This window comes from Megalops cyprinoides, chromosome 4, assembly GCF_013368585.1.
Source record: "Megalops cyprinoides isolate fMegCyp1 chromosome 4, fMegCyp1.pri, whole genome shotgun sequence".
Taxonomy (NCBI): Eukaryota; Metazoa; Chordata; class Actinopteri; order Elopiformes; family Megalopidae; genus Megalops; species Megalops cyprinoides.
This window is the reverse complement of record NC_050586.1, coordinates 7,302,254-7,314,527: the sequence shown is the minus strand read 5'-3', so window position 1 is coordinate 7,314,527 and position 12,274 is coordinate 7,302,254. Positions and strand designations below refer to the sequence as shown.

General features: G+C 49.2%; 1 protein-coding gene across 1 annotated transcript in view; it reads right to left on the bottom strand.

Annotated features, from left to right (window-relative positions):
• Positions 1-3,813: 3,813 nt before the first annotated feature.
• The window catches only part of bicdl1 (BICD family like cargo adaptor 1), a 36,186-nt gene continuing 27,725 nt past the window's right edge, over positions 3,814-12,274 (bottom strand). The window contains exons 5-11 of the mRNA XM_036527494.1: positions 11,901-12,047; positions 11,327-11,506; positions 10,880-11,098; positions 9,537-9,680; positions 9,172-9,302; positions 7,183-7,303; positions 3,814-5,363 (exon numbers count right to left, since the gene is read on the bottom strand). Of these exons, the coding sequence (XP_036383387.1) occupies positions 5,178-5,363; positions 7,183-7,303; positions 9,172-9,302; positions 9,537-9,680; positions 10,880-11,098; positions 11,327-11,506; positions 11,901-12,047 (1,128 nt within the window). The 3' untranslated portion in view covers positions 3,814-5,177. The remainder of the gene's footprint in view (positions 5,364-7,182; positions 7,304-9,171; positions 9,303-9,536; positions 9,681-10,879; positions 11,099-11,326; positions 11,507-11,900; positions 12,048-12,274) is intronic.

The following is a 12,274-nucleotide window of genomic DNA, read 5'->3' as shown; positions in this document are numbered from 1 at the left end:
ACACGCACACATATAAACACGCGTGTATGTATGTGGATGGCTCTATGTACATGCCTGTGTGTGTGCGCGTGTGTGTGCGCGTGTGAGTGCGTGCGTGTGTGTGTGTGTGTGTGTGTGCGTGTGCGTGTGTGTGTGTGTGTGTATTGGTTGAATCTCTTCTTTTTCAGCTGTGGTTTGCTGTACACTGGAGAACTAAGATGTATTCTTTTTTCCCCCCCTTCATGAATTAAATTGAAAATAAACATTTTAAATGAATTAACATTTGACACAGACTTGCTATTTTCTGTTATTTTTTGTCTGAGAAAATGGTCGACACTTTGTGTCCCTATTACGGGGTGGGTTGTTACCACCTGAAAAAGAATGCCAGTGATTGTGAACGATTGTGAACAATCACCAGTTCACTTGTTTGATGTGCACAACTGCAGCTACAATAAAAGCACCAGAGTCTAGGTACTGTGTCATAGCTACCAAATGCATTTATTTGAATGCACCATCTACATTGGCATATACCAAAATGGGACTACTGCAATATAGGTGAAAATGGAAATATTTAAAATTCAAGTGCGCGTGGAACAGCTGTTGCAGTAGTTCTTCTAGTGCCGCGGTAAACTTGGAGTAGTGAGAAACCACACTGCCCTCATATTTCAAAGAAAAGGTGCAGCATCTGAATCCTGAATCCTCTTTGCAAACATATTTACCAGTTAGTTTTTAAAAGCACAATTTGCTGGTTGTGAAGCATGTGAAGCTGCTTGCCCAGTAGGCAGCAGGTATCTGAAACAGCTGCATATTCTTGCTTTACACAACTGGTGATTTCACCTTGGCAGAACTGAAATGGGCACGGCCATCACTCTGGCTTTTCATAGATCCCGTGTTATTGTATTCACAGTATTAACCGGAGTCAAATTAATAACACGAAGAAGTCCATCCTTTCCTTCTCTCCCATTTTATTATCACAGTGGCTTCCTCATAAAGTAGCACATTCAGTGGATTTTTTTTTCCTCTCTTGAAAATGTTTCTATATAAAAATCTCATTTTATTTCATTTACAGTGTTTTGATCGTCTTTCCATTTCTAAAAAATAATCAATTTCCATATAAACCGTACAGTACACTCGGTTATATTTTTTCTCAATTCTTTTTAATATACAAATATTACATACTTGTTTATCAAAGTATCTCTTTTTTTATAGAAAACTATCCTGTAATGACATATATACAATACGATTCATATAAGAGTGTGTATGCATATTTATAATATGTATATGTACCTCGTACATACATACATACATACGCACAAACATGTAATAAATCATAATTCATATTTATGTGTTTCCTGTTCCAGTATTTCAATTGACACTTTTATGTGCATTCATATTTTTGCAAAATTTGATTTAATAATTTACTGAACTCAATCAAAAACCACAATCAGAACCTTTTCCCAGCACTGTGGTTCCAGCCACCCAGTTGTTACTTTAAATGATCCTATTATCAATGGTAAATACTGCAGGATCCATAAACAGCAGTGTACAATGTAGTTACTCTTACAGATGTTATTGAAGCCTTGTGAGTTTACTGGGCCACACTGCTCGTGATGGAAGGGCATGGTTACAAGTAACCGTGGTTACTGGAAGCTCAGCGCTGCCGAACCTGACAGATCATCACCCGTGCTGTGAACACAGCCCGCAGAGACCCTGTTCCTGTCTACTTCAAGTTTGCTCCAAGAATGTCACTTGCGCCAGCACGCCGCACACAGATGGACGACACCCACAGACACGCATACGGACAGAAACACACAGCAGCAGCAGCACCGGTTTGAAGAAAATGGTGCACGCAAACGCTGGACAATGTAAAAATGTGAAAATGGGCGCTTCCGAAAACCCAAAAGGTCACGTGGTGGGGTACACAGGAAGGGGGCCAGTGGCAGCACGAATGACAAACAGGAGTGACGAGCAACGGGACGAAAAGATTCAGAAAAACAAACTTTAGAAAGACACGGGTTTCAAAAGAGTTTTTCTTTTAAATGAAGATTAACAACGGCGTACAAAGTCAAGGATGTCTTACATGAGGGACGGCTACATTAAAAATGAACAAAAAAGGGGACGTTTTAGTACAGTGACACAGGTGACATTGAGGTGGGTTTTTTTTTCTTTTCTTTAACACAGAGTTAAGGACGGCTTGTGTTCCCATAATGGGAAGGGTGGTTTGATCCCTGTTCAGTCCCGTGGGCTTGGTTGACCTGCAGCACAACCCCCCCCCCCCCCCCCCCCCCCCCCCCAAAAGAAGAAAACTGACAGCACACCCCATTCCCAATGCACCCCCCCCCCGGACCACAAAGTCATTCCCGTGAAAGTACCGACCTTGAGGTCAAGCACAGCGGCTAACCTTTGCTGACCACTTCATTTAACGTTAGCATTAGCTTTAGCACTGGGACCCCCATATCCGGAATGCATCTCTCTGGGTTTGGTGGTGCAGGCAGTTACCTGTTAAAACTATGAAGCCGGACCTCAGCATTTTTTCCACACCAAAAAAAGAATGTCTGCAGCCTGGAGCCAGCAGCGTACACTGAAGTGTGTGAGCTGGCACCTGCATTGTGGAAACTGAGGAGGGCGCTGTTCTCTTCATAGAGAGACCACTGTGAGAGGCCAGCATCAACAGGAATCCAGCCACACCCACATGGTTTCTCTGCGGGTCAGTATGCATGTAATGGCATTTCAACACTACATTCCTGGAGCCCCACTTTGATGGTGCATGTGTGAAATTTTTTACCCTGTTTTGAGTCAAACTGTCCGTGCTCAGGCCAAAAGACATAGCAGGGATGGGTTTTTTTTTTTTTTTGCACTATGAGGTTTCATTATATCCAGGCTGCAGTCACCCGCTTGAACCCAAGTCAACTCCCACGGGCTGATCCAGAAATAAACCTCCATGGACACCTGGATCGGAAGTTTCCCAATCTCCCACCTCCATCTGACACCTCTGTAGCCCGGTCCACAGAGACTCTACTCTTTGTAAACATTAATACTTGAAAGCAAAAAATACAGTAACAGACACAAGTGTGTGTGTATATCATTCTAGGAAATTAACTTTTTTTTGTTTCATTCAAAAGTTATATTTGTATAAATATATTGATTTTTTTTTTCCAAAAGCAAAATCGTTCTTTGGGTTCATTCTTGCCAACAACTTTCTCCATCGAGATGGGGAGGAGAGACCTGCATAGCTTTGTTCAGGCGTTCCCGGCTAGCGCAGTGCTCGCGTTTCCCGCACTGACACAAGGCTGGGTCCACAGACTGAAGTCTCTGGCCCACCCCAGTCCTCAGACTACTCAGGAAAGGAGAGCTCGGGTGCTTGTTTGGCAGAAACCTCTACACTCAATGGAAGCCCGCAACCAAGATATCTAGTGCTCCCTCTCCTGGGCTGGAGGGGAACAACCCTGTCTGCAGCTTTAGAAGCGAAGGGGAATGGCAGTAGACATTTTTATATTGTTGTTGTTTTTTTTTTTTCGCAGGGAAAAGTACATTCCGTCACCCCCGACAATAAAACACAAACACAAAAGATGGCACGCGAGCAAGACTACTTGGAAAACACCTGAATTGAACGTGGACTTATCTTCCATGGACAGCGTGCCAGCACTTATGTAGCGCTTGCTCATAAATATCTGTGTTTCTATAAATGACTGTTTGACAATCAACAGCTACAGAGCGTTTAAGGAAGCCTTTGCCTGCTGGAGCCAAACACTGTCTGGGCTGGAGTAACAGCGGTGGACTTTTCCTTTGTCATTGTAAACATTTTTTTTTTTTTTGGGGGGGGGGGGGGGGGGGGGGGCGTTTGGTCAGTTTAAATACATGCTTGATCACCACGGTCCTGGCGCTGGGCTGTGACCCCCTCTTTCACCCTGAGTGTCTCGTGCGGAACCCTGTCCCAGTGGTGCATGGGAAATGCAGTCCTGGTACCGATGCAATGGCCAGCGCAGGCCTGGCATCCTGCAGCAGCCAAACTCAGCCGTCTCTCGGTATATCCAGATCTGTCAGGGCTCCCCTCTTTAAGGCCTGCCAGAGCCAGTGCGGCCTGGCCTGGCCGAGCGGCGTGCAGAACGGGCCAAAATGTGCCCCCGGGCTGAGCATTTGCTGTGACAGGCACGTTAGCCAAATCTTTCCAAGCGAGAGAAAGAAAGCAGTTTCACCACATGCTACATCCTCGCCTTTGTCACACCAGCCCACTTTCATCTGCCTGTGTCTAGGATGACTGCTGGCAATCGGAACATTAGCAAATGATCCTTCTTGTGAAGACCATCATTGTTACAACCGTTGTGGCATAACCGTTGCCAATCCGACGGTTGCCACAACTGTTGCCAACACAACCGCAGTGTTGCTCTGTTGCTTCTACGCCCTCATTTCCAATATCAAACTAAACCTGTGACCCAATCTCGCACAGCCCAGGAAACTAGCTGCCCTGCAAAAAGAAACTCTCCCGAGTTTAGCTTTAAATCAAATCCATTTAGGGACTGGACGAAAGAATTAGGATTTAATGCTATCCGTTTCAGCCATGAGACCTGCGCCAACACAAACCGCTCTGTGGATTAAATGAGAGAGCAGGTTAATAACGACCATTACAGACTTAATTGCCCCAAACTCCCAACGGTAAGGCCTCGGTTTGCAGGAATAAACCTGAGAGGACGGCTGAGTTTTCTGCGGTGATGTCACAAACCCCCCTATGCCCCGCCCATGGGCGCGGTGTCACCGGGGACGAGGTCACACCCCATTCGGTCTGCGTCATTCAGGCGGAGGGGGGAGGGTCACAGCACAGGGAGGCACTGCTGTGTTCAGTTCACCTTGAAGGAACGCATTCACTCAGTCGTGGCGGGAAGCCCCAGGCCGCTTGGAGAGTAACGCAGCTTAGCTCACATCTCCCTCTCTCCCCCCTTTACCTCTTTAGTATCAGCCGAGAGTAGAATGATGAACAGATAAAGTGCACAATGACATGTCAGCGAACCCGTGACCAGCTCCTGTTTCTGCGTAGCGCTGCTCTCTGGCCTGGTGTGTCTCAAATTTTACTCTTTGGCTATCTGTACCTGCTTCAGACTCTCTTCCTCTCTCTCCCTTGCTCTTTCTCTCTCTCTCCTTCCTGCCCTCCCTCTCTCTCTCTCTCTCCCCCTCTCTAACTCTAGCCGTTTCCCTTTCCAGGCTCAGTTCTTTTTGAAGAAGGAGAAGAGCTTCTTGTCCCCGTCGGCTTGGCGACGGGTCCTTCTGGAGGGCGGGGCGGAGGGGCCGCCTCGACCCCCTGACCCCCCGGAGAAGGAGTAAGGAGAAACCCTCCACTCGTCCTGGTGCTTGTCCATCAGCTGCTGGTCAATCACTCTGTGCATGTCATCCTGGGATAGAGAGAGAGAGAGAGAGAGACAGGATTAAGAGAAGGATGAATGAGGGGGGGAGAGAGGTATGAGAGAAAGAAAGGGATGGAAGGAGAGGGAAAGAGAAAGAGAACCATGAGTGAGGGAGGGAGAGGGGGATGAGTGAGAGAGGGACAGAGAGAGAACAAGAGAAAGAGGAATGAGAGAGGGAGAGACAGGGATGAGAGAAAAAGAGGGATGAGAGAAAGAGAAGGATAAGTGAAGGAAGGAGAGAGAATTACGAGAGGAACAGAAGGATGAGTAAGGGAGGGAGAGAGAGAGAAAAGTGAAAGAGAGTGGTGTGGTAGGGAGAGAGGGATGAGTCAGCCAAACAGACGAGAGACAAGCGAGATGGACGGAGGAGGTACGAGAAGACAAGACGAGGACGGTACAGAGATAGGTGGGCGTGACTAACGCTGATGATCTGAGCGGTACAAGACCGGACTTCGACACGATCGTCGAGCCATTTGGTGGAATGGGCTCGACGCACTTCCTTGGCATGGCGTGGCTTGGAATGACCGGGGGCGGGGCATGATGACAGTGTGGGAGTGGTCGCGATGGGGGGTGGGGCAGGGGGTGGGGAGAGATGGCACACAGAGGCTCACCTCAAAGGCAGGAGGGGGGTACCACAAGGGGGGGGGTGGTACGGAAGCTGAGAAAAGGCCACTAGATCAGAAACCACAAGAGCCACACAGTAAAGAGCCCTGAGGAGGCAAACTGCAGCCGAGGAGAGAGAGAGAGGAGAGAGCTGCAGGTTACACAGGGGAGGGGCGGGCGGGGCGAGTGGGGGGGGCGGGGAGACGCGTACGCTCCAAAACACACACCTAGACACACACACACACCTGGGGACACACACACCTAGACACCTTCCCAAACATACACACACTCACTCTAGGCAATGTGTTCAAAAACACCTTCACACACACACACACACACACACACACACACGCTCTGACACCGGCTCAACCCAATCCACCATGTTTCACCAAAACCCAAACTTCTGATTGCCTGTGTTGGCTATGACCTTGACCAGGTTCAGGAAAACATTCCCGTGATAAAAACAGTGGTGCCGATAAACCCTCCATATTAAAATAATTACCACTATTAAAATAATTAAAATAATTATACGTTTAATACCTTTAATAATTAAACCTTAAATATGTCTGCTATATAGTGCTTCTGTTTTCTAGACACCTTTCTATATAGTCCACATAGTCAGCTCACTGCACATTACAATAAAAATTCTGTCTCTGCTAATCTTATAGCTCCAAATGTAGCAATGGGATGGCTCCTTAGGAACATTCCTGTGGTCTAAAATATCTATAGTCAGCACAGGAGTGCAGACAGTGCAGGAACCCTGTGTTACCAGCCGGAGCCAGGCGGACAGAGGACGCAAGGAATGCAGCAGCCGAATATCTGGTCATAACAGAATATCTGTGGCTTCTGATAACGAGGAATGACGAGTCACAGAAGAAGATTCCCTTAGAATACTGATCAACAGCCCCATGTGTATAAGAGGAAGTCTCTCCTAAGAGTGTCCCATTTTATCCCCTGTGATTTTACCAAGAATTTCAATCGACCCCCTTCCCTTAAGACACCATACTGCAGTGTAATATTTTTTGGCTTCCATATATTCTCTTGGGTACTTCAAATTCAGGTGCTCTGCGTTTTATTTTTTAACACACATACATTCCTCCGTAACCACTGACTAACCATTCGCCTGTGGTATAATAATCCATATATTGATTTTTTGGGGGGTATAATTTAGAGCATGACCTCTGACCCCTGACCCCTGACCCACCTGCCAGGCCTCCAGCTGCTGTGACAGGTTGAGCTTCTGCTGAATGGCGTCCAGCAGCTGGCTGTTGAGAGACATGATGTCGATCTTGCACTTGGCCAGCTCCATCTCCACTGCTTTCTTCCTGCAGTGCAGAGAGAGAGGGATTGGGTGGGGGTGGGACCACGGACGAGGGGGAGGGGCAAGGGGAGGGGCAAGAGAGAGAGCAGTATAAAACCCAGGAGAGGACAGAAGCGGGAGCGGAGGAGAAGGGGCACACAGGAGAAAAGGAGAATGACAATGACATGATCAGAGCCAAATTGCATTACATCACATTACTGTCAGTTAGCAGACACTGTTATTCAGAGTGACTTACATAGGTTACAGTTTTACATAATATCCATTTGTACAGCTGCATATTTACTGAGGCAGTTGTGGGTTAAGTACCTTGCCCAAGGGTATGCAGGTGCCCCAGTGGGAGCTCGAACCAACAACCAACAATGTTTCGGTTGTGAGCCCTGCACCTTACCGCTATGCTACACTGCCACCCCAGTATACGTGACGGATTCACACCAGCGCAGTGAGCCTCCTCTTTCGCATTAGCAGCTAAACGTCAGTTATCCTGCACCTGCAATGCTGTGCCTGTCGCGCGGCTCGTTTTACACTGAGACATCGCGGCACCCGGACAGCAGCAGTGTTAAACACGCTGTACTTCCTCAGCGCGTCCTCACGCTGCCAGCCGCTGCGCGGTGGCCTTTTCAGTCCGTTTCCCCAGGCCTGCAGCGCCAGCCGTGCGGTGGGGGCCGGTTTGCTCTGGCGAGAGATAATAAGGCCTAAGCGCCGTAGTGATTCCCCAGCAGAGAGGGCGTGATCAGGCGAAATGTCACCCGCTATTGATCCGCTGGGGCCAAAATGGGATCACGTCCCGCTCGCCTGACTCCGATCGATACCGTGTAACGGAGAGAGAGGCGGTGGGCGCACTCAGAGCGACGGGAGCCCCGCTCTTGCCTTGCTGTAGCGAAACCGAGGCGCATTGATCCCCGCTGCGGGTTTAACACTGACACTAAAGCCCCCAACAACAAACATGGCCGTGTACCACGGCTTGGCCCGGCGTCTCATTCAGCTCCTGACAGTCATGCCAGATGTTCTGTGTAATGTTTGCGTCTCCACAATAATCTCTGCGAATGACCTCTGTGTCTGGTTACAGTCTTTTCCCGTAAATATGTTTATTTCTGAAAATGCCAGTGTAATGACTTCTTATGGCCACTGGGTAGTGCTATACACTCAAATTTCGCCTTTGGGAAGAAACAAAACTTTCCACTTGGAGAGAGAATGTATATGACGAAGGGCATATGGATAACTTGGTTGGCCCTACAGCATGTCTTTTCCAAACGTACTGTATTACTCAGACTCACGGCATGATAATAACTGCAGTTTGTGCGCTAACGCTGACACTTGGAAGTGTGGCAGTACTAATTGGAACACAGTGAATTGAACAGAGAGCACACAGCACTGCAGTTAAAGCTTTTTGGGGTGCGTGTGTCCCAGACAGATCAAAGACTGATTCCACAGAGGGACTGAGGAAGGTCTAAAGGTCTGAACAAAATGTGTCTGTGTTACTTGTTTGCGCTGTCTGAAGACTACAAACAAAATGTTCCCTTGAACACATCTGGGTGTATTCCAGGTGTTGCAGGAGTCCTGATGTTTTCTTTTGAACTTGTAAGATTGATTGAAATGATGTATAGCAGAGTGGCATAGCAGTAAGGAGCAGGACTCGTAACCAAAAGGTTGCCGGCTCGATTCCCCGCTGGGACACTGCTGCTGTACCCTTGGGCAGCTTAACCCACAATTGCCTCAGTAAATATCCAGCTGTATAAATGGATAGCATTGTAAAAAAAACTGTAACTGATGTAAATTGCTCTGGATAAGAGCATCTGCTAAAAATGGCAATAAAAATACCAATATGTGACTGTTAAGTACAGCCGTGCAGAGGTCTGCGGTCTGCATTCATACTTGGCGATGGCGTCGTCTCTGTCTCGGATGGCGCTCTGAAGCTGCTCGCTTGGCTCCCGCACCTCCGCCATCGCTCGCAGACGCTCGCTGTCTTCCCGCAAAGAGGACAGCTCTACCGACAGCAGCGCCACCTGGTGACAGGGAGGTGGAAAGACAGGGGACACTTGTTAGAAACACAGCCTCTGTTCAGAGGACAATTATCTTGTATGCACCTGGTACATCTGCCTGCGCTGATCCGGAATCGGTGATCTCAACTTTCATTACATCTGATTGCTAGGATTACACTGATTCGGGGTCAGTACTTGTGTGTACACCACTTGGTGTCTGAGTGGCCAGGTGAAAGAGGAGCTGTGTGGAGTGCTGACCTGGTTGTGCAGCTGTAGCGTCTCCTCCTGGCTGGTCCGTGTTCTCTCCTGCTCATTGTCGTACAGCTCCCTGACTGCTCGAAGCTCCTCCCCTAGCTTCCGCACCTGGTCCTCTAGAGCCTCCTCGTCACTGCGCCGTGAGCCCTGTGTTCACGCACATTCACACACACACACAAGCTCATTGTTTTGTAGTCCTCCCCTCCATCAAGACGCATTGAACAGGCATCATCTCAAAGTCATTACAAGTCTGTGTGTTTCAGGTGGGTATCAGTTTCAGCTGTGTGCTCTGTGATTGTGTCTCTTACCGCCTGTTTGTGTTTTTTTGTGCTTGTGGTTTCCATGGGTCATAATCTCAATGTGTCTCTGTGTCTTTAATGTCTGTTTGTGTTTTCTGTGCCTGCTGTCCATGGGTCCTAATCTCTGTTTGTCTCTAATGCCTGTTTGTGTTTTTTGTGTCTGAAAGTTTCTGCTGTCCAGGGATCATAATCTTGATGCATCCCTATCAGTCTGTAACGCCTGGTTGTGGTTTCTGTATCTGTCTGTGCTGTCCGTAGGTTCTAATCTCTGTGTGTCTCTGCGAGTCTTGCTGCACCCATTTGCATTGTCTGTGTCTGATATTGTGTTATCGGAGTCCCCCAGTAGGCTGGTTTGCGCTGTCTGCGTCTCTCGGATTTGTTTCTTTGTGCTGTCCTTGTGACTCGGCGTATCTCCATGAATGCAGCGTCAGTGTCTCCCGCCTCGGTGTGTTTTTGTATGTGTTCATTGTGCTTTGCCTTGGTGTGTCTCTGTCTCTCGGTGTGCGCTCTCTCTGTGCATCTCAGCGTCTTGGTGTGTGCTCGCTTGGTGCGTCTCAGTATGTGCTGTCTCAAAGCATCCGAGTGTGTCTCACTGTGTGCTGTTTCTGTGTGTCTCTCTGTGTCTCAGTGTGTCTCGGTGCAGTCCCGCCAATCCTCGTTACCATGGACTCTGTGTGTTTCTGTGTGTCTCGGTGCATCTGAGTGTGTCTCCCTGTATCTCCCTGTGTCTCCCTGTGTCTTAGTGTGTCTCCCTGTGTCTCCCTGTGTCTCAGTGTGTCTCCCTGTGTCTCCCTGTGTCTCTCTGTGTCTCCGTGTGTCTCTGTGTGTCTCACTGTGTCTCAGTGTGTCTCGGTGCAGTCCCGCCAATCCTCGTTACCATGGACTCTGTGTGTTTCTGTGTGTCTCGGTGCATCTGAGTGTGTCTCCCTGTATCTCCCTGTGTCTCAGTGTGTCTCCCTGTGTCTCAGTGTGTCTCCCTGTGTCTCTCTGTGTCTCCGTGTGTCTCTGTGTGTCTCCCTGTGTCTCAGTCCCGGCGTTTCTCGTTACCGTGGACTCGTTGCCGTCCATCAGGTTCTGCGTGAGTCTGCGCAGTTCCAGCAGGCTGGTGTGCAGGCTGCCCGTGGGCACGTCCTTCGCGGACGACGTCTCCGACGACTCGTCCATGGAGGAGTCCGTGGACAGCGCCGAGTCCGTGATGTCATTGCCCCGCAGGTGAGAGCAGAGGGAGCGCACCTGGCAGTACGCCTCCCACATCTGGAGCCGCAGCTGGGGATGGGGGGGGGGGGGGGGGGTTAGGCAACTGCACTGGAAGACTAAATAACACAGTGAACCAATCACAATTTATTTGGCCAAGACACTGTGGTAGAGTGATGTGCACCCCATGGGGAACGTAAATGAGATTTTGCTTGAGCTCCATACTAAAGAAGAGAGCATGTGTTTGCATACGTGTGTGTGAGTGTTGTGTGTGTGTGAGCGTGTGTGAGCGTGCGGTACCTGCTCCCTCTCCTGCTCCAGCTCCTCCTGCTCCATGCTCTGCTCGATCTCACACAGCAGGCTGGCGGGGTGGGGGCCGAGGCCCTGCAGGTTCCTCTCCTCGCTCAGCTCCTCCAGCCTGGCGCTCAGCTGCCGGTGTGACACGCGCACTTCCTGCAGCTCCAGCTGGCTCTGACGCAGCTGAGGCGGACACGCCAAAACGCCAGATAACGGCGGGGCGGGGCACAACACACACAACAGTAACGTTTAGAAGCAACAAAAACCGCAGTGGTCCTGTTGAACCGTGTGGTAATGCAATCCAAGCGTCAGTCCGAACCTGCCACTGCTTTCCTGCATTTCCAAATTAGTTAAGAAGGATTTAAGGGAAAGCCAATACATGCTAATTGCTATTTTTTCCCTCTGCATTGCTCTCAGATAGCTGGATGGCAGCCAAACATAAAAAAAATCACTCACAAGAAAGCACGGATTCATCCTTTAGCAGTTTTTCAGCCCGTGAAAGACAGAGGAGTGGGCAGCACACACTAAAAGTGCCCAAAGTTTGGTGAAGTCAAAAGGCCTGTCACTTAAGGCTTACCTGCAGGTCCTTCTCATGACACTGTCTCTCCAGCACAAGCGTCCTCTCCTGCAGCTCGTCCACTGTGGTCTGCAGCATCTCGTTCTCCTCGAGCATGGCGCCTACGCGCCGCTCCAGCTCCCTCTTGCGCTCGGAGAGCATCTTTATCTGGCGGAGAAAGTGACCAGGTTAGAGAGCGCTGGCGTGGTAGGGGCGGTTTTCCGTGGAATGCAGGTAAATAGCAAACTTGGCCCTGTGTTGTCGCTGGATTTCACGCTGCCAGGGTGATCGGTTAGCTTTTTTTTTACCCTCCCCCGTTTACCTTTGGCTGCTGAAAGTCTGAAAAAACGTTGCAGAAGATTAAAGCGCGCTCCCCCGGTCTGAGGAATGCGTGT